Genomic DNA, 22,741 nt, shown 5'->3' with positions numbered 1-22,741 from the left:
TTGTCGGCAGTTTTTTGCGTGGGTTTTGATGCTTAGCCTCCAAACTGGAGTTGAGTGACCAGTGCTGGAGGTCCGGGGCTTGCCCCTTCCCCTTCTGGGAAGGGGAGGGCCGCACGAACAAGCAGCGCGGTAGCGGAGTGTGACGTTTACTTGTTTCTTTAAGTAGGGGGAGTTCTACCTCTCTGTTAGGTTGCAATTTTCTTACCATGTTAGGTCTGTTTTGTTATGTCTACCTTTCTGGGTGCTAACCTCGGTCTATGGCAGAAATGGAATGCTCCCAAATACACGTGGGTTTCCATAGACCATTGCTCCGTTTGCCTCTCTGAGGATGGGGGGGCAAGATTCTGGCTCATGGTCGATAGGCTGAACTCTAATTGACTGATGCTCCAGACTAATATAACACACATCAGCCTGATAGCTCCAGGGAGCCTCTGGGGCTCACCCAGAAAATGGTGTTTCATTACATTCAATGCTGATCTTTTACATGTTAGATGTTCATGTATGGGATTATTGTAGAGGTCAAGTTCAAAATACTATAAAATGTAAACATAGTGCAGATGCCTAATACACATAATTGATGTGTGTAAAATGTGTTATATGCAGGTTATTAAGTAAGGGATGAAAGTGTCACAAAGATATGGGGGTTCACAAGGTAATAAATTGTAACCTTAGAGAGAACATAACGAGTCTGTTTCGGCATTCAGTATTCAACAATTGGATGATAAACTAGTGAAAAAAAATATACTGTATTCAAGTTGATCTGTAGGTAGTGGTAGGAGAGGAAAGGTGGGAAGATGGGCAGATATGGCAAGTTTGAGGAAGCAGGGATTGAGTATGCAACTCTTCCTCTCATCTAACATATTGCAATTTTTAAGGAATAGACAAGTCCATAGAAAGTGTGATGTATTGTATAAATTAAACCACCATAATGTTGAATCTTTATTTTTTTCTGTGCATAGGCCTTGATAGGTGAGGTGGGTTGCTTGGGTTCGTATGTTTCTGGCTACGCAAAACAGTTGTATTTTGTATAAGGTGGTAAATAGAGAGGACAAGCTGGAGTGTAAACAGTACAAAGGATATAAGCAGGGAGAGAATATATTTGTGTGCATTTGGTAACAATTCACAATGAACATTGTTTGCTTGGTCTTAAAAAACAATAGATTGCTGCTGTGAATGATTGTTGAATTGTGGTGATTATATTAATCTCTGATACTCTAGTGTGGATTATGTAATGAATTGTATAAGTACTGTACTATTTTAAGACTTTTGCGCTCTGGACGCACGACCTCCCCACTACCCCAGGTCGGTTTGGGCGTTTCACGGGAGCACGCAGTAATTCTGAAAAGTGTTTACTCTTTTCAACTTTGTCACCTCAATTCTCGTCCTAAGATATTCAATTTAGTATCAATGTGTTCACAATAGAATTCTCTAGCAGAGTAAATGCATATGAAACAACAATGTGAATGTTTTATGCATTTACAACAATGTAAATGCATGTGAAACAACTCGCTTATCCTTCCACAAAATTATGAAAGTATTGTCCCTCCGTTCGAATACAGTTGTATCTACCGGCAATTTACCCTTTGCTCGCGAGGATCTGAAGTAAGTAACTTTGTTACTTAGGCGCACCACGTTGCATTCTGATGGTACCACAGGTGTATACCCCTACTTCAAGCAGCAATTCACTCAATTGAACCAAATTATAATAGTTGTCCATATATAAATGGTAACCTTTGTTCTTCGGTGGTTCAATCAAGCCCATTACCGTTTCAATCGTCGTTTTCCCAATTCCGGCATAAATGTCAAAATCAAAGATGTAGCCGGTCTTTGATTCAGCTAGCATGTAGAGCTTTATTCCATATATATCAGGTTTATTGGAATTATAGGTCTTGAAAGAAAGTCATGCCACGCCACGCCACGCCACGCCATGCCATTGTGCCTTCATCCAAACTCAAATTTTTCTGAGGAATGTATAATGTCTTGAATTTATTTGAGAGATATTATTTATTTGTGAGGCTGCTATTGAGCTTGAGCAGTATACTGTGTATGTCATAGTATCTACTGTATTCTATTTCCATAGGACACCTAGAGGAATCTTCGTCATATTGAATCAAGATATATAACACACATGATTGTAAAATTAAGGGTAATTTTGTTATGGACAATATAGCTGAGTGGTAATGATTTATAATTTATTTTGTCTTGGTCCTGAGAATATTTTCTCATTGCTTCAGCCTTCTCTTTTTATCTTGCTAAATTTTTGTCTACTTTTTCCCATGGACATGTATTAATGCAGGCTTGGTTTGTTCAGCCTGGACATTGTCCAGTAACAGATTTGTAGAGATATCTTTGTGGTCTCCTGCAGTGTTTCTTAATCTTTGCTTATCGTTTCCTTGTTCCAAATCTCATTTCATCTCAAGCCCTTTACACAGTGGTGAGGCTTTATCATCCCCATGCTTTACCCCAGGTCTATGCCCTCAGGAAGTGTGCTATGTTAACTGCTTGCTTTTCTGCAATCAACTGCTCAGAGACTTGGGCTTGCAGATTCTGGAGGTTAAATTGCACCGTTATCACTAGAAACTTGATGAAGTTGTCACAGGTGACTTTTTTTCTGCACTGCATTTGCAGTAATCATCTGATTACTGTTCAGCAATCTTGTTACCTTGGCACTGATACATCTCTTCATCGCAGTGTCTGCCTTCCATTAGATATTTGATAATTAAGAAACCAAGGGGCATTCATTGAGTGAAATTATATGCAATGTTACTTATTCAGCCACACTAAGTTGCTCCTGCACCCTCCCTTTTGTGGTGTCTTCAGTACGCATCCTTGCGTGACTTGAACACTAAGTGAGGTTGCTGCTGGGGGTGGCTGCTTTACCCAGTCAGTGGTGAGCAGAGTGATCTCAATATTTTTATTTATCATTTAGTTTAGGTTTTGTTGAATCTAATGTTGGGTGTTTTGGATGATAAGATCTCTTGGTAGCGGATTGAATTATAATCACCAGTGTCTCCCTTCCCCAGCTATGTCACCAGATTATTTGGACTGGTAATTGTGGATGAACATATCATTAGAGCCAGGCAGGCAAAATGTTTGAAGATCCATATAGTCCTCTGGCCTAAGGGAGTAACAGAAAAAAAAAGTGTTTGATTTCAAACGGTGCCCTATTTTTTTGGAGTCTTAACATTGTGGCATAAGAACGCACAAGTTTGGTGTATACATGGTGCAAACACCATGATGGTGTTTGCATTGTGAGATTGATTGATTTCCATTGTGAGGGACGTTAGAAAGAACTTTTTTAGTGTCGGTAGTTAACAGGTGGAATGCATTAGGCAGTAATGTGGTGCAGGCAGATTCCATACACATTTTCAAATGTAGGTATGATAGAGCCCAATAGCCTCCAGAATCTGTACACCAGTTGATTGACAATTGAGAGGCGGGACCAAAGAGCCAGAGCTCAACCCCCACAAGTACAACTAGGCGAGTACAACTAGGTGAGTACAAATACTATTGACAGTACAAAGTTGTCAATTAAAACTAAACATTTTAATCGTGGTAATGTTATATAATTTTGTACCTTTCAGGCTTGGGGTGTTCGACACATGACCCTGCTGGATAGTGGAAAGGTGTCGTATAGCAATCCTGTGCGGCAAAATCTGTTCACTTTCAAAGACTGCCTAAATAGCGGGAAATACAAAGCTTTAGCAGCTGCAGAAGCCCTTGCAGAGATCTACCCCAGAGTGGTAAGTAATGCTCCTAGTTCTTGCATCAAATACTAAATATCCCAAACCCTTGACAAGCATATTTACACTTAAGTAATTTTAGTTTTTAATGTGGACAAAACTCTACTACATGTTTACTTTTTGTTGTCAATCTTCAGAGGTTAATTTGTGGATTAATTTTATTGTTTTTATTTTGTATTACTGCTGATTATATACTGCTATTGTTGCTGCTGCTGTAACTGTTGCTATTGTTTTTGGTGTTCTTGCTCTGGATTTTGCTGTTCATCCTTGTCCTGCTGCTGTTGCTTGTCCTCGTCCTGCTGCTGTTGCTTGTCCTCGTCCTGCTGCTGTTGCTTGTCCTCGTCCTGCTGCTGTTGCTTGTCCTGTGCTGTTACTGCTTTACTACTAAGCTAATGCTTAAATATCACAAGACTATTATTCTTTTCTTCTTTTTATTATTCTACTAGAGTGTAGTAATTCCACAAATAAAACAAATTTGTTACTCCATTTCAACTCTCAATCAAAAATTCAAGGTTTGAATTCCTGGCGGGACAGAAATGTTTCGGTGTGTTTCCCATCACCTAATTCATCTGTTCACCTAGCAGTAAATAGGTATCCAGGAGTTGAGTCATTTTGTTGCAAGGTTGCATCTTGGAGAGGGGAGGGGTCCTTATTATAAGCCTAACATCTAATCTGTATATACACTGGCTGTCTGTCTCCTGACAATGAATCTATAAAAATTATGAATGATTATTATACAGTGGGAATCGTGGTTAAGTTTACAGGAAAACTTTAAATTTACCTGAACTCGCCAAACGTAATTATGAGGAAAAGCAGCAAGTAGGTATTACTACATGCATATACAGGTATATATATTGGGAATAATAATGTCTGACGACCTAACATTTAGGGAGCATAACCAAGCAAATATTGCGACAGCCAGAAAAATGATAGGATGGATTACGAGAACTTTCAAATCCAGGGATCCCATCACAATGGTTGTACTCTTCAAGTCACTTGTGTTGTCCCGTCTTGAGTACTGCTCAGTACTCACTTCCCCCTTCAGAGCAGGAGAGATTGCTGAAATAAAGGGGAATACAGAGAACATATACGGCACGCATAGATGCAATAAAGCACCTAAATTATTGGGATCGTCTCAAAGCCCTCCAAACGTACTCGCTAGAAAGAAGATGAGAGAGATATCAAATAATATACACCTGGAAGATACTAGAGGGCCAAGTACCAAATCTACACAGTAAAATAACAACGTACTGGAGTGAACGATATGGAAGAAAATGCAGAATAGAACCAGTGAAGAGCAGAGGTGCCATAGGCATAATCAGAGAACACTGTATAAACATCAGAGGTCCGCGGTTGTTCAACATCCTCCCAGCAAGCATAAGAAATATTGCCGGAACAACCGTGGACATCTTCAAGAGGAAACTAGATTTATTCCTCCAAGGAGTGCCGGACCAACCGGGCTGTGGTGGGTATGTGGGCCTGCGGGCCGCTCCAAGCAACAGCCTAGTGGACCAAACTCGCACAAGTCAAGCCTGGCCTCGGGCCGGGCTTGGGGAGTAGAAGAACTCCCAGAACCCCATCAACCATGTATCAACCAGGTATCAACCAGGTAGCACTTGGGAGGGATTCAATGACAAGGATCTGGGATAAGATGGAAGGGAAGGAAAAAATCAAATAAAAATAAAATAAAAGGTTTATTTAGGTAAGGTACATACATACAATAAATTATTACAAAGATTGGTTGACTTATAGGTAGAGCTAGTACATACAATGCCTAAAGCCACTATTACGCAAAGCGTTTCGGGCATGATAAACTTAAATGACAAGCTTAATACTAATTGAGCATAATGAGTAGAATGAAAACAAGAAATGAAAACATAGATGAAAAAGCAGCACAAATACAATTAAGTCGACAAACAGCGCTCATTAAAGAAAAACACATTGGTTGACAATAGAAGGGTAAGGTAGGTTACAGGGAATTTATTAGGTATAGCTTCATTTTTAACTTAAACTGGTTGAGAGAGGTACAGTCTTTAACATGGTTGGGAAGGTCATTCCACATTCTGGGCCCCTTGATTTGTAGAGCATTTCTAGTTTGATTAAGTCGTACTCTAGGAATATCAAAACTGTGTTTATTTCTGGTGTGGTGCTCATGGGTTCTGTTACAACCTTCTATGAAGCTTTTGAGATCAGGATTGGCATTATAGTTTAGCATTTTATATATGTATAATACACATGAGAGAATGTGCAGTGACTTAATGTCTAACATATTCAGAGATTTGAGTAGGGGTACCGAGTGATGTCTGGAGCCAGAGTTGGATATTGTCCTAATAGCAGCTTTGTGTTGAGTAATTAGAGGACGTAAGTGATTTTGGGTAGTAGAGCCCCAAGCACAAATACCATAGTTGAGATATGGATAGATAAGGGAGTAATAGAGTCACCAGGGCAGGGCGTGGTACATAATATCTGATCTTAGAAAGAATGCCCACAGTTTTTGAAACTTTTTTTGATATATTTAGAATGTGTCCCTGGAAATTCAGCTTGTGGTCAATGAGAATGCCAAGGAATTTGCCATCTAATTTGTTACAAGCCCAACTACTTTCATCATTGAGGATTGAATGCTGTCCTGCATTAAGCCCAGGCTGTCTCTGTATCGAGCAGTAAGTGGTTCAGCAATGAATAAAACGTTATCATTAGCTTCCCACTACAGTACTAAGTTACATCACTTTTTCACTCTTACCAGTAGAGTGCAGTATCTTCATGACTAATGTTCTTAAAACATTTTGCTTTTCTGGGGGGAACCCAGTTGGCTCCCCGGAGCTATATCAGGCTGATATGCTAATGTCAGACTTTGACATCAGTCATGTGTATGGAGTTCTTAGGGCCTACCAGGGACCACGACCAGAACCTGGCCCCCTCAGAAAGGCAAGGGGGGCAATGGCCTATAGAAACCCCCCGTGTGGTTGGAAGCATTCTATGTCTGCCATCAACCAGGTCAAGCATCCAGAAAGGTAAGCGTCCCAAAACAAACCCCTACTCTGGTTAAAATTGCTACCAAAAGCCGAACAAGTGGATAGAACTCCCCAATAGAAAACAAGCAAACTAGTATGACGTCACACGTCACTGTGCCGCTATCTGCGCAGCTCCCCCCTCCCCAGGAGGGGAAAGAGGGAGCCCCAGACCTCTCATGCCGGCTATCCACCCATCAGTTCTTTGGCTGATGCTAAAGGCACTGGTTGTGTGCTCTGGCTCCAGTAGTTGTTTCAGCACTGTATCTAGTGTGGTGACTGTCTTCTAGGTGGTGCGTGAGCTGGGAGTGAGTCTCCAGTACTCGGGCTGCATGCGCCTAGGGTTACCTTCCCTAGGTGCCCTGTTAGTACTGCCCTTGGGGCTTGGGGTTACCTTCCACAAGTTCCTTGGGTCTTGCTTCTTCTAGGCCATTTTCTGTTTGGTTTTCGGCCGTCCTTTGTGTGCTAGGGGGTTCTGTCTCCCTTGTTCATCTTAGAGTAAGGGGCAGTTTGCACTGGTAGGGATGCAGGGTACTGCACAGGTTGTTTTCACCAATCATAGCAGCCGGCTCTGTTCCGCCTGGGTACGCTGTCCTCTTGCGGGGTTTTCCATTTCTTTTTTGTTTGTCTGCCTGGTGGTGGGGGTCGGCCTTTGGTTCTTGGCCCTTTGTACTGGGTTCTCTTCCTTCTTCCGGTGGTTCCCCCTGTTAGGTTGCTGTGAGTGTACACGTTCAGGGGGTTCAGTTCTTAGAAAGTTGTTTGGTAGACTTGGGCGCCGGTTTGCAGTACCCTGTCTGGGATTACCTGGGCGTGAGTCCTTTTATGGTAAACGCTCAGGATCCTGGGAATCCCCTAGGGGCCCAATGGATGTGGCCCCGGAGTCCCCCCCTCGCTTGTGTGAGTTCGAGGGTTGCTCTGTCCCCTTGTCTCAGGGTGACTCTCCCTGTTTTGCCTCCGTCTGCTGCCTGTGGGGTCGGTGACACTTTTGGCTCTGAGTCCTGCGGGTTTTGTTGCTTGTTTATGACTCGGTTACCCTGTCTTATGCTGACTATGTGGGTACAGGCAGCACGGGCGTTGCATGTTACGTTTCGGTGGCAACGTGCTAGGTTGTTACTCCCCGGATGCCCCGAGGCTGCCACGTTTTGTTGGTGGTCTTGTCGGGTCCCCCTTCCCCCTTCCTCCCTGCATCCGGGTCCTTACTATCTGTGGGGTCGGGGTCAGGGCGGGGCTTCCATGGTTTTGAGACTCAGTTGGTCTCGGGGAATTCCCCTTCCGGGGTAGCGACGGGGGCATTCGAGCCTCTTGCTCCAGCCGCGTTGTATGAGTCTGCCAGTGGGCTCCCTTCCTTGGTGAGTTTCACGGCTGCCCCGGTTTTTTCTTGTGAGACTGGGGCTTTGGGGGGACAGCTCAGTCCAGGGGCCTGCCATGTGGGTTCCCGGGGCCGGGGTGGGGCTGACATGGGGGGGCCCTCAGGCTCTGTTGGACCCCACCGGGGTTTTTCTACTCTCTGGGCAGGGCTTGCGGTTACGCGGAGTGGGGTTTTTCCTTCCCCCACTCTCCGCATGAGTTGTTGGGCGTCAGCCCCTCCCCGGGCTCGGTTCCTTGTCCATGAACCCTTTAACTGCGCAACACATCATATGATGTGTTCAGTGACTTGCAGTAACTTGCACTCCACGTCATATGAGTACTATGCAAAATTTAAACGGCCCGCGGATACACTGGGTTCACCACGCCTTCATCAGGGCTCTTGTAAACAGGCGCCATTTTTTTTTTAAATCATGGGCCAAATTCCCGGGTGTGAGGGGCCTCAGTATTGAGTGAGCTACCAAGCCTGACGCACGCAGCATGAGCTCACAGCACTGCTGTTCAGCTTGTGACCACAGCATCGCCTAAAAATTCCATAATATACATGTTCTTGCTATTATTTAGCGATTATATTATTACAGAAGACCCCTGACTGTGATAAAAATGACCAGGATTCTGATAATAGCAGGATTGTTGTGATAATTAGCGCTGTAGTGGGAGGAGTAATCTTGGTGGGGAGGGAGGTAGCATTGTCTGCTGACTCTGTGTGACCATCTTTTACTGTCTGGACTCACTATACCAGCTTAGTTGTTCGCTATGGTAAACAAAGCATGCAGATACTTATATATAACGTCTGTATATAAAAGCAAAAACAGTATGGTGGGAGGAGAATGGTGGCGAGTCAGGTAAGGTGAGGGAGGGAGGGAGTGGCAGCCAGTGGCGGACTGCCACTGCCACTCAGCATACCAACTTAGTGGTTCGTTATGGTGTACACAAATGTAGATACTTATATATAACGTGTATATACAGTGTAATAAGAGCAAAAGGAGTGTGGGGGAGAAGCAATTTTGGTGATGGGTGTGGCAACATCTGCATGATTTGTCATGTTGGTAGGGGTGGCCACTATGCTCTTTGGGCATTATACCGGCTTAGATGAACAGTTATGGTGAACAAAACATGGAGATACTTATATATAATGTCTGTATATAGAGTAATAACACCACAAACAGTAATGTTGGGGGTGAAATTTTAATGCGTCTGACCTTGAATGTGTGAGGGAGGCAGCCGCCACCTGACTGTGCGTAGCAACGTGTCTTAGTGCCTGAACTAACTATATCAACTTAGTTGTACAGTTGTGAACAAAACATGTAGATACTTATATATAACGTCTGTATATACAGTACAACCTCGATTCAACGTACCCCGATTCAACAAATCTCCGGCTAGTTCACATACTTTTCAGGCCGGATTTACTCACCCGGTTTGACGAACAATGGTTCGCCGAAGCGGGGGATGTTCGGATTTGCTTACGACGTCGAGACAGAGTTCACAGACATGTGAAAAACTTTCACATTCTATCACAGATTACAATTATTAATTCATTCATATGACAAGTTCGATCACACAAGTGGACCACACAAGTGGACCGCACAAGTGGTCCACAAGTGGTCCACAAGCGGTCCACAAGCGGTCCACAAGCTTACGATGTTGGGACAGAGTTCACAGAGTGGTGGAAAACTGTCTCATTCTATCACAGATTACAATTATTAATTCCTTCATAAGACAAGTTGGAGCACACAGGTGGACTACACAACAAGTGAATCATATGAACCAAACACCAGCCAGAATGGTCCACAAGAAGTGACGCTTATTAATTAACCAAACACCAGCCAGAGTCGTCCACACAAGTGAACGACTGAGTTTCAATGATTTTCGTTCACCGATTTGTGGCACACGTATCTTTGTAAATTAATTCAAAGGCTGAAGTGTGAATAGCTAGCTAATGTGTTGAAATCTTCTTATATACATTTTCTGTGATGAAACAAGACACTGTAAACACTGTATAAACATCAGAGGTCCGCGGTTGTTCAACGTCCTCCCAGCAAGCATAAGAAATATTGCCGGAACAACCGTGGACATTTTCAAGAGGAAACTAGACTTATTCCTCCAAGGAGTGCCGGACCAACCGGGCTGTGGTGGGTATGTGGGACTGCGGGCCGCTCCAAGCAACAGCCTGGTGGACCAAACTCTCACAAGTCGAGCCTGGCCTCGGGCCGGGCTTGGGGAGTAGAAGAACTCCCAGAACCCCATCAACCAGGTATCAACCAGGTAAGACGAGTGAGGGTGGACATATAAGGGAATACTCTACAGTAAACCTCGCTTTACAGTGAGGTTTCACTCACTTTCGTCTGTGTTGTCATAGTTCAGTGACCCATGCCTTTGAATGTTTCACATTAATAAATCATTTCTAAAACTGGTGTTTTAATAACTCTTTATTATCCTAATTAAACTAAACTAAATAAAACCAAAAATATACTGTAATGAGATAGATATCTGCTATTTGAGAAATTATTCACGTTATTGACGGCACAACTCCAGCACGAGTAGACTGGTCTAATCCCTGTCCACACAACACCATGCTTGTTGTGTTCGATTTCGTCTCCACAGTTCAGTGATCTACAGCTTCGAAATAATATAATTAATAAATCAGCTCCAAAGTAAGTATTTTTTATACCTCTTATTACCATAATAATGTTGCTAAACTAAACATGTAACCCAAAAATATATAATTTGATGTAAAACGAATATTTGAGAGAAATTTATGTTACTGGAAATCGAACACAACACCAGGCGGTGTATTGTTCGATTTCGTCGCCACAGTTCAGTGACTTACGGCTTCGAAATAATAAAATGAACAAATCAGTTCCAAAATAAGTATTTTTTATAGCTCTTATTATCATAATAATGTTGCTAAACTAAATATATAACCCAAAAATATATAATTTGATGTAAATCGAATATTTAAGAGAAATTTATGTTACTGGATCTGGCTTAAACACCAGCCTACTGAAGGGTGAACGTATAGACTTAGTCTGCATTCATACAGTATGCACCCAGTGCCTTTAGCTTTGTCTGCGATTGACGTACAGTATTTATCCGCCGGTGGAAGAATAATCGTGGAATTGACCATTTTTTTACTACTGCTCTTTGGTTATAAAACAAAATGTCTCAGGTGCTTACTAATAGTGCCTTATTAATGCCAAAAATGAAGCAATATTTTGCAAGAACTAGTAGCAGAAAATCAACCAGCACGAGAACAGCCGTACCCAACACGAGAACAGCCGTACCTAACACGAGAACAGCCATACCCAGCACGAGAACAGCCGTACCCAGCACGAGAACAGCCATACACAGCAAGAGAACAGCCATACCAAGCAAGAGAACAGCCGTACCAAGCACAAGAACAGCCGAACCCAGCACGAGAACAGCCGTACCCAGCACGAGAACAGTCATACCCAGCACGAGCACAGTTGTACCCAGCACTGGTACAACAGCCGTTCCAAGCACAAGCACAGTTGTACCCAGCACTGGTACAACAGCCGTACCCAGCACAAGCACAGTTGTACCCAGCACTGGTACAACAGCCGTACCCAGCACAAGCACAGTTGTACCCAGCATTGGTACAACAGCCGTACCCAGCACAAGCATAGTTGTACCCAGCACTGGTACAACAGCCGTACCCAGCACAAGCACAGTTGTACCCAGCACTGGTACAACAGCCGTACCCAGCACGAGCACAGTTGTACCCAGCACTGGTACAACAGCCGTACCCAGCACAAGCACAGTTGTACCCAGCACTGGTACAACAGCAGCCAGCACCAGCTCAGAAGCAGCTGAAGCCACAGCAGCAGCGAGCACCAGCAAAGCTGATGCAAACATCTAAAAACATCGTGTGCGGCGTGAACAGTTAGAACAAGTGTTAAATTTAAGTGTGTACACAGTGTTAAAATTAAAGTTGCAGTAATTTTAGTGTACAATAGTTTTCATAAACTGTATTGTAGTACTCAACATACAGCAGAACTACTTTTAATCAACACAGTGCTAACGGCATAATGCACTGCAGTACGTATTTAATGTAGAGCATTCACAACTTCACAAAACTTCAAGATGGACATAACTTCAACAATAAGGTAAATTTATGAATTACAGTATTTTTTAGTAGAGAAGTAATATATAAGTACAGTATGTAATATGATAATGCATTTTTATTGTGTACAAGAAAAAAGACAGACACAAACTACTCCTGAAGGTCACTCTTGCAACGAATCCAACACTCCAACGAACTGGGGTTGGTCCCATATAGTACGCTGAATCGAGGTTGTACTGTAGTGAATAAAAGCAAAAACAGGATTGTGGGAGGAGAATATGGGTGAGTCAGGCGAGTTGAGGGAGGGAGGGAGGGAGGAAGTAGCAGCCAGTGGCGGGCTGCCACTGCCACTCAGCATGCCAACTTAGTGGTTCGTTATGGTGAACAAAACATGCAGATACATATATATAACCTGTGTATATAGTGTAATAACCGACAAAGTATTTGTTCACTGTTTGATGAACATAATTGAATCAACAATATGCACACCATATTTTTGAGTACAGCAATGATTCACTCATTTTATTATATAAATATATCACACTACACACTATTGAATTACACTATTACAGCAAAATAACAAAGAAAAATCAGAGACATTGAAATAATTAGGTAATTATCTCTTTGTGGCCACTCCTGCCTGACAGCTGGCAAACAACAGTCCGTCTGGGACGCATGCTGAGTCAGTGTCTGTTTTTTGCCAGACTTCCCCATCCTATAGCGGACAATATATGCCACTTACGATTTTTTTATTATTTTTCCCATGATCAGAGAACACAAATTAACAGGTACGTATAGAAGAAAAAAAAAAAATCTTTTTTGGTATGCACCTGTGGGTGACAAATGCTAAATAGCCTGGAGCCGCACAAGGGTTAAGCCCATTGATTCCGTCCTGTCAGTGGGTGCTCTTCTCCGTTCTTCGCCCATTTTTTCTGGGGCCTGGGACTTCTCCGTCATGTTTCCTTCTTGGGGTTCTGCATGACTTTTGGTCTTGGGAGCGACTGGGCTTTTCTGTGCCTTCATCATTTGTGCTTGCTTCTGTGTTCTCAAAGATTCGAGACGGTTTTTGCTCCTTCCCGTATTATTGAAAAGTCTGTCGTCTTTCGGTGAAGCTTCCCTCTGCTCTTTTCTTGAGCTTGTTGGTCCTCTTCCAGGCTTCTTCTGGGTTTTTGGCCCTGTCTCATTCTTTTGTTCGTGTCTCTTCTCTCTGTGCTGCGTCTCGGCACTGCTCGTTTTCCTTTCCATTCTCCTAGTCCAGGATGCCGGATTGGGCTACTTGTAGTCCTGCTGGGCTACTGGTGGCCCGCTTGTGTTCTGATTCGGTTCATTGTTTTCCTTCCATGAGCCGGCTATGTGGGTCATTGCTTACTTCGTTTTGGCTTCTGTTCCCATGAGTTGGCCTGTTTCTTCAGCGAATCACTCAGGATATGACCCGTTGGGCTACTTTTCTGCTCTGTTGTTGAACAGAGTAGAAAGGAACAGAGTAGCCCAACCATTGGGCTACTTTTCTTTCGTGTCCTGCGAAAGAAAATTGGCAGGCAGTTTTTGGTTCAGGGCGGTGTTCACGTGTGCTGGTGTTCTGCGTCCATTTTCTCTTGGGTGCTTCGACTCTTGCTCTTCTCATTCTTCAGTCTGTGCCCCGTTGCTCTTGGGGGTGTTCTGGAGTGCCGCTATGGGAAGGTCACCGGGTTTTCCCTGCATTTTGGGTGGGGGCGCCTCCTTCGCCGCTCCCCCGCTCTTCTCCTGCACGAGCGGCTCTGGCCTGGTTTCGCGGGCGGTGCTCCCGGTTTTCTCTGCTACGGGTGTACGATACCCTGGCCGCCTCCAGCGGCTCCATTCTCATAGACTTGTGTCATGACCCTTCCGTGCCTATGTTCTGCAAGTGATTTGGTGCGGTCTGGCATCTCCTTCATCCAGACGCTGTTTTGTTTTTGGGGGTACAAATGGGTGTACATATGTCTTTAAGAACATTGAACATACAAACGGGTTCCTGCAGAAGGGCTATTAGCCCATAAGTGGCAGCATTTGTTTCTAATCACCCGATTCAATTGTCAGATCACATGTGACTGCAAGAGGCCTCTTGGCCCATACGAGGTGGCTCCTGACTATACACATCCTGACCCTCTCCTATGCATGTCCAACCATGCTTGAGTTTCGGGGCCCCGCCTCCACCTTGTTCCAAGGTGCAAAGGTGAAGGTGCCTGTTCAGTGGTACATGTTCCTGTGTCAAGGGTGTTATGTACTCACCTAATTGTGCTCACCTAATTGTGCTTGCGGGGTTGTGTTCTGGCTCTTTGGTCCCGCCTCTCAACTGTCATTCAACTGACGTACAGATTCCTGAGCCTCCTGGGCTCTATCATCTCTACATTTGAAACTGTGCATGGGGTCAGCCTCCACCACATCACTGCCTAATGCTTTCCATCTGTTAACTACTCTGACACTGAATAAGTTCTTTTTAACATCCCTGTGGCTCATTTGGGTACTCGGTTTCTACCTGTGTCCCCTTGTTCGCGTGCCACCCATGTTACACAGTTTATCTTTATCTACCCTATCAATTCCTCTGGGAATGTGGTGACGTTTTGCTGTGGTTTAGATACTGCGGCTGCGTGTGGGAATATGGTTGTGGCGTTTTGTTTGGCCCTTCCATGCTTCTTTCTGAGGCCTGCCTTATTTGAGTTCTTTGTTCCCATGATTTTTCTGGTTCCCTCATTCCTTGCCGGTCTTGCTGTACCAGGCTTAGCTATACCATGTTCATTGGTTTCTCTGTACTACCATCGTTGTCCTCGCCTAGTTGTGCTTGCTGGGGATGGGTTTTGGCTCTTCGTCTCACCCCTCACCTGTCATTCGATTTCTGTTTAGGTTCCGGAGCCTACTGGGCTCTCTTATCTGCACTTGACGTTGGGTGTGGGGTTGGCCTCCGCCACATCCCTTCCTCTTGCATTCCTATTGTCTCCTGCTCTGACACTGGTATGCTGCTTCTATCTTTTATACGGCTCATTTGGGCGTTCAGTTCACCTTGTTGGCCCCCGTTACGTGTTCCCTCATGTGTTGGTGGTCATGTTCCCTCCGGATCTTCAGTCTCCTGGGGGCGTCTGGGACATGTCCAACGACTTTTGGGTTGGTGCTGTCCCTTCGTTCCAGTTTGCTGCCTGCCTTCTTCGTTCCTCAGCTTCCTTTTGTCCTCCACGTTGTGTGTTTTGTTTGTGCCTTTTGGCTTCTGTTGCCGGGTTTCGATTCTGGTTCCTGGCTTTCCCGGCCTGTTGGCATTTTCAGAGTCTCGCAGTCTCTCTTCTCTGGAGTCTGTCGGGGTCTTGGTCTCCACCCTCCTGGCGGCTCGCTGGCCTTGGGATGTTTTTCGGTATGGCAGATGTTTCATCTCCTTTGCCGGCTCAGGTTTCCAGCTCTGCCTGCTTGGTGGTTGCACCTGAGGTCTTCCCACGGCTCTGCCTTTTCCTTGGCTCGTTCGGCTATGCCTCGAGTCTCGCCTTCTGTTGGTGGTTGGGTGGCTTTGTTGCTGGTGTCCCACCTGCGTGCCTCTTCTTGGCAGCAGTGTGGGGTATTTTGGCGGTTCTTCCTTTCCCTTCTGTCCCTTCTTTGGTGGCGGTGTGTTGTTGGCGTGGTCTTGTCCTTCTCTTATGTGGGTTCGGGGGCGTCATTTTGCCACGTACTGTCGCCTCGTTTCGTTCGGTGCTGGCAGAGCCGCTTCCGCTTGCGTTCGGTGTTGATGTTACTTTTGCGCAGTTCCGCATGCTGTCTCATGCTTTGGTTCACCTCCGGCCTGCTCATGTACCATCTGAGCCGTCCTGGTCGTGGGACTGCATGCTCTCTCTTTTCTTCTTCTCGGTTCTTGTGCCCCGTTGGTTCCGGTTGGTGTCACGGGGCTCTTTTTTCCTGTTGGCATTGGCCTCGGGGGGGTGGGGAGGGGTCGGATTGATGAGCTTCATGCTCTCCTCCGGCGCTGGGGTTTATGCTCCTTTGGTCGGGGCGATTGTTTTGTTTCTCTGCGGCCTTCTCCTTCTTTTCTGGCATAGAATGTGATTGCTGCTTTCCGGAGGGGTCCCTGGGTTGTTGATGCCTTGTTGGTTTAGCCGGGGCTGCTGCAGGTTTTGTGCCCCGTTGCAGCTCTCCTCCGTTTTTGGCACGCCACGGCTTGTGTCCATGGACGTGCTTAGGGTTGATCCGGTTTCCCTTCTTCCCTATTCATGGGTGCGGGTCTCCTGGGTCGTCTGCAGGGTGATTAAGGCTGGCCGGCCTGTGGCCTCTTCCTCATGCCCGTTACGTTTGCAAGTTCCCAGCTCTTGCTGCCGTTCCTTGAGCCTGTGTCTTGGGCGGACTTTTGGGCGTGGGGATTTTGGCGGTCAATCTGGGTCCTGGCTGCTGGTTGCCTTGTTCACGTTCTTAGGCCTGGTCGGGCCTGTGTCGCTTTGGGTTGACAGTTGCAGCCGGTTGTCTCGCTTCGTGTTGAGGTGTGAGTGGTAGCCGCCTCCCGGATACGTCCCTTAGACCTTTCTCTGTGGGTAGGTAGCTCCAGGTAGCCGATGGGGCTCCCCCCAGAAAACCAGCGTTGGATGTAATGAAACGCCATTTTCTGGGTGAGACCTGGAGGCTCCCCGGCAACCCTCCCTCCCTCCGGTCGGCGGTTTTCGCGTGTTTTGACATCCAGCCTCAGAACTGATGGGTGGATAGCCGGCATGAGAGGTCTGGGGCTCCCCCTTTCCCCTCCCGGGAAGGGGGAAGCTGCGCAGACAGCGGCACGGTGACGTGTGATGGCATACTAGTTTACTTGTTTTAGGTTGGGGGGTTCTGTTCACTAGTCCGGCTTTTGGTAGCAATTTTAACCAGAATAGGGGTTTGTTTTGGGACGCTTACCTTTATGAATGCTTGACCCGGTCGATGGCAGACATAGAATGCTTCCAACCACACGGGTTTCTATAGGCCATTGCTCCCCTTGCCTCTTTGAGGGGGCCATGTTCTGGCCGTGGTCCCCGGTAGGCCCTAAGAACTCCATACACATGACTGAGGCCAAAGTCAGACATTAGCATATCAGCCTGGTATAGCTCCGGGGAGCCTCCGGGTCTCACCCAGAAAATGGCGTTTCATTACATTCAACGCTGGTTTTTTCCCTCAGTTATCGCCCATTATTGTGATACTCCATAGATTGCCTCTTTCATTCCAGAGTCATCTTGTGGAATGAACTACCACTCAATTTGTTCCCAATGCCTTTAATGTCCAATTATTCCAGAACTGTCTGAAACTTTTATAACATGACTAATATTTTTCATTTTTGCAAAGTTATACATTGATGAATCAGCAACTTTGCAATAGCCTAGTTTTAATATACATGCAGTACTGTTTATACATTTTTGAGTATACAATTACATCGTTATAGGCCTTTCTTGGTAGTATTCAAAATTGTACAGTACTTTATATTTTCGAAGATTAAATATATAATTTATATATAAGAGATTTTATTATAGTGCATGTCTCAAGATACAACACCATGGGAAAATGGAGATACGTACTGTACTTCCATAAATTGCCACTAGGGGTTTAAATTACATCTATTTTTATACAGTAGTACTGGTACTGTACTTATTAAATATCAAGCAGAGTACAGATAAAAAAAAATTATGAAATGTTAATGTATATAGCATCGATATGTGCATCAATACTAATATTGGATAATGTAGCAAAATAATTTCCAGAAATTTGGCCAATAGGAAGAGACATCTTTAGTTCCATGGTCACTTTGTCTTAATGTGTGATTTATTTATTCTCTGAATAAACTTATATTTTGCCGAATATGCTAAATTAATCTCTCGTATTAATAATTTTTTTCAGAATTGTAAAGGTGTGGTGGTAAATATTCCAATGCCTGGACACACTGTAAGCGAGAGCCTTGAACAGCAAGTGAGAGGTGACGTGGCCACTCTTGAGCAGCTTATTGACGAACACGACGTTATCTTTCTTCTGATGGACTCTCGTGAGAGTAGATGGCTTCCTACGTTACTAGGTGCTGCCAAGTGCAAGGTATGTTTACTAGTGTTTTATGCATAGCTTTTGATTAGGCATTTTTATATCAAATCCAGACAAAATTTGAACATGTTTTGAACTTCTGAATTTACCCAAATATATTTTATTGCTGTAAAGTCTTTAATATTTTTGTTTATTATTGGCAGTATTACTACATTTGTATGCAACATAATGGTGAATGGGCAAGTGTCATTTTTTAATTAATAAAAACCTTTTTTAATTACACTACAGTATTTTTTGGGGTTAGCCCCATCGGCTCCCTGGAGCTATCCAGGCTGAATGGATATGTATAACTTTCTGGCATCGGTCAATGTGCACGGAGTTCTTGCCTACCGAGGACCACGAGCCAGAACCTGGCCCCCTCAAGAGAGGCATGAGGAACAATGGCTTATAGAAATCCCCATGGGGTTGGGAGCATTCTATGTCTGCCATTGACCGGATTTAGCACTCAGAAAGGTAGGTGCTCCAAAGCAAATAACTATTCTGGTGAAACTATTGCTACCAAAAGCCGAACGAGTGGACAGAACTTCTAAAGCGAAAATTAGCAAACGAGCATGATGTCATGATGTCTCCGCAACCCCCCCCTCCTCGAAAGGGGGAGCCCCAGACCCCCATGCTGGCAATCTGTCCTGCAATTCTCAGGCTGATTTGCTACTGGCGTGGTCTTGTGCCTCTGGCTCCAACTATTTGTCTCAGATTCTGTGCCTTGTGGCGTGGACTGTCTCTATTGGTGGTGTGCGAGCCAGGAGTAATATTCTTCAGTACTTGGGCTGCATGCGCCTAGGGTCACCTTTCCTAGGTGCCTTGTAAGTACTGTCCTTGGGGCCACCTTCCACAAGTCACCTCGGGATCTACCTCACTGTGTCTTTTACTGCTCGGTACTTGGCCGCCCTTGGAGTCAACTGGGGTCTTTGTTGCCCTGTATTTGCCTCTGGGTACAGGGTAGTTTTCATCACTGATAGGGGTGCAGGGTACTGCACAGCTAGTTTTCACCTCTTACAGTGGCCGACTCTGTTCCACATGGGTATGTTGTCCTCTTGCAAGGTTTTGATCTTGTTTTTGTTTTTCTGCCTGGTGAAGGGTCTGCCTTGGTGGTCGCCCCTTCTGTGTTGGGGTGTATATATCTATCATTATATCTATTCTTAGTTTTTGTGGGGGTTGGTGGTACCCCCTTGCTAGGCCTACCAAACGGCCCGTGGTGGCTTTGGGTGGCTCCTCCTCCTTCAAGGGGTTAAGTAATTACAGAGCTCAAAATACCTCATACCATTTGGTATGAAGTCACTGATAACAGGACAATCACAGATATAGTGTTGGAGAGTATGTTCTCTCAAGTAGGACTGAAAACAGATTTTTTTTCCACCAAGAGGGCTATAAACTCATGGAACCGCCTACCCGCTGAAACTGTAAATGCCAAATTCCAGCTAAAAAATATCATTAAGACAATTGGCGGGCCCTTTAACAAGCCGCCGGCTTTCTGTCCTCTTCGAGGCCACTAGATAGTTAGTGGCCCTTGGGTAAATTCAGTAAATATATACAATAATTGTCAGCGCATCTTCCGAGCAACAAGGACAACTGCACAGTATCTCTTAGAATTACGTAGGTAAACAACAAATGTAACATATTTGTTTAATACAATGTCGGTGCTGGCTGTAGAAGTTGAAAAAACATTGTTTTACTTTGAAATATACTAATTTCATAAGAAAATTTGACGTAAATAGGAGGCAGTAGAGCTCCGATAAGCCAGCGCTAAATCTTCAATATGAAGAATGTTGCTGCTCTCTGATTGGCCAAACGAAACACAGTAGTGACCTCTATCGGCACGCAGGTGAACCAACAATTTTCTTCCTAAGTGGACCTTATTGAATCGCACCTAAGCATCTTCTTAGGGCGCACTTAGGAACCTTCGTAGCAAACCCACTTACGAAGAAATACACAGAGCTTCCTGAATCTAGGTCCAGATCCGATTGATGGCAGACATAGAATGCTCCCAACCACACGGGGGTTCTATAGGCCATTGCTCCTCGTGCCTCTCTTGAGGGGGCCAGGTTCTGGCTCATGGTTCCCGGTAGGCAAGGACTCCGTGCACATTGACTGATGCCAGAAAGTTATACATATCCATTCAGCCTGGATAGCTCCGGGGAGCCTCCGGGACTCGCCCAGAAAATGGCATTTCATTATATTCAACGTTGTTTTTTTACATCAACATTGATGCTTTTTCATCCCACTGAAGTAGAAAATGAGATAATGATCATATATTTAAGCCTTCAGAATAATTGTTTCTGATACTTTACATTTTAATCCTCATGTAAAGTAGGGACTGTAGAGACAGTCCCTCTGGTCCAGTGGTAGCATGCTTGCCTCCATGCATTACAAGTTATTTCACCCTGGTTCAAGCTCTGGGCAGGGAGGATTGACTGGTCATTGATCCTCCACTTTTCCTTGTTCACCCAGCAATAACTGGAGGCCTTGCTGTATAGTTCGTGGATATTATTTCAGACCACTTCTTTTAATGGTCAAATGTAACACACGTAATATAAGGGGCGATAGTTTCAGGCTCGGCAAGCTACAGTGTATGAAAGAAAACAATGTGCTTTTTCAACCATAAGCTACTGTATATACAGATGGAACTGCTTGTTTGGTGAAGATGTAAATGCAGAGATTTCTTCAGTTCAAAATCCAGTTGGAAAAATTCATCAGGAACAATGGGTGGTGGTGTGGCCTTTGACAAGCCGCCACCATCTTGTCCCCATCAAGACCACAAAAGAGATGGTGACCTTTAGATAAATTCGGGTAAAAAATCATTTGATAGGTCATCACTAGACAAAGCTTCAGGTTATGCTTGACTTGTATTATTTACATTATTTCATGAGTGACCCCCAGTAGTGCACTCTTTCTAGGTATACAATCTTTGTGGTGATCACATGTTCTTATGATTCCCTGGGCAGTTGAGCGGTTTGGGGAGTCCTTTCTAATAAATAAATATATATAAATGTTTATTCAGGTAAAAGTACATACAGTACATGCAGTACATACATACAAGATGAGTTATAAACAGAATATTGGATTTCTAGATAGGGCTAGTACATACTATGCCTAAGGCCACTAGTACGCACAGCATTTCGGGCAAATACGTATTCCTAATGCAATAGTTTGATGAATATTTGTTTCTATTGTCTCAAAGAAATTATCAATCGATCTAACTCCATAAATTTTGTCTGCTGAGAAGTTTGGAGATTTGTCGATAAAAGTTGTCTAATTGTACTTGATAAATCAATGCTTAACTAATTATTAATCCATGCAGAATACTCTATTACCCTTGTACAGTTTTTTTTTTGTATAAATAAAGGCTGGTTTTGAAGGCAGTAACCATATTCATCCATTCAGATGCAGGTTTGGAAACAGCCATTGATTTATGAAACAAATTACCACAACATAATGGAAGTGTGATGCAGGATTGTTACAAGCGGAGGTTAGACATATAAATGAGTGAGTTTGGGTGGATATAAATAGGAGCTTCCACATACGAGCCAGTAGGGCTCCTGCAGTATCCTTAGTTCTTATGTTCGAAATGGGTGTTTTTCTGCCAAAAAAAAAAATTATCACATGTTACTAACTGTGGATTCAATTTTTTTTATTAGGTTTTATATTTTATTTAATTACTTTAGCTACTTTATGTTCAACAGCTAGTGCTGACTGCAGCCTTGGGTTTCGATTCTTATTTGGTGATACGTCATGGCTTCCGGTGCAAGGAAAAGCAGAGAGAGGAAGGGTCGGCCGGCAGCAAAGCTTCAGAGAGGAATTTCACTGCTCTACGAGGGTGTATCCCAGGAAACCTGCTTGGGTGTTACTTCTGTAATGATGTCGTTGCTCCAGGAGATGTAAGAGTCTGAATATATTGTTCCTTCTTAATGATCTTTGAGCACAATGGAACCACAAAAACGTGATATATCTGAGAAAATATTGAAACCAGCCAATGGGATTGAACACACATCAGTTTCAATATTTTCTGGTATTTTAATTCCTTTTCTTTCCTTTCATCCCGCCTATCATAAATCCTCATCTTCACATCCCTTCCAAATGCTATAGAGTCGTAATGGATTAATGATCTCTCCTGATCATTTATTTATTCATTATTTTCATCTTTAACCCTTAAAAGGTGCGTGGCTATATACTGATTGACACCCACAGGCGCAAGCAAAAAAAAAAAAAAAAAAAAAATTCTTCCTAACCTGTTAAGTCGTGTTCCCTGATTACGGGAAAAAAAATCAGTTGTACTTACTGGCGATGTAATTGAGCCAAGAATATGGGTGATGACGTCACAGTTTGCATGTTCGCTCATGCACGGTGCGTCCCGGAGGCGTCGCACGCGGTCTTCAAGCAGCCACAGTTGCCACAAATTTATTTTTGCGTCATTATTTACAGTGTTTACGGGTGTATTCTTTGCAATATTAGTCACTAATTATGTTATGTTGCACATAATTAGAACCCAGTTGCATTATGTTGAA

At 44.1% G+C, this 22,741-nt stretch overlaps 1 protein-coding gene across 3 annotated transcripts in view; it reads left to right on the top strand.

Annotated features, from left to right (window-relative positions):
- Positions 1-22,741, top strand: part of Atg7 (Autophagy-related 7) — a 94,504-nt gene that overhangs the window by 56,481 nt on the left and 15,282 nt on the right. For all 3 annotated transcript variants that reach the window (XM_045742805.2, XM_045742806.2, XM_069322786.1), the window contains exons 10-12: positions 3,585-3,743; positions 18,045-18,233; positions 21,920-22,114. In XM_045742805.2, coding sequence (XP_045598761.2) covers positions 3,585-3,743; positions 18,045-18,233; positions 21,920-22,114 — 543 coding nt within the window. The remainder of the gene's footprint in view (positions 1-3,584; positions 3,744-18,044; positions 18,234-21,919; positions 22,115-22,741) is intronic.

The sequence above is a fragment of the Procambarus clarkii genome, chromosome 11 (genome assembly GCF_040958095.1).
Source record: "Procambarus clarkii isolate CNS0578487 chromosome 11, FALCON_Pclarkii_2.0, whole genome shotgun sequence".
In the NCBI taxonomy this organism is placed as follows: Eukaryota; Metazoa; Arthropoda; class Malacostraca; order Decapoda; family Cambaridae; genus Procambarus; species Procambarus clarkii.
This window is presented reverse-complemented; position numbering and strand designations above follow the sequence as displayed.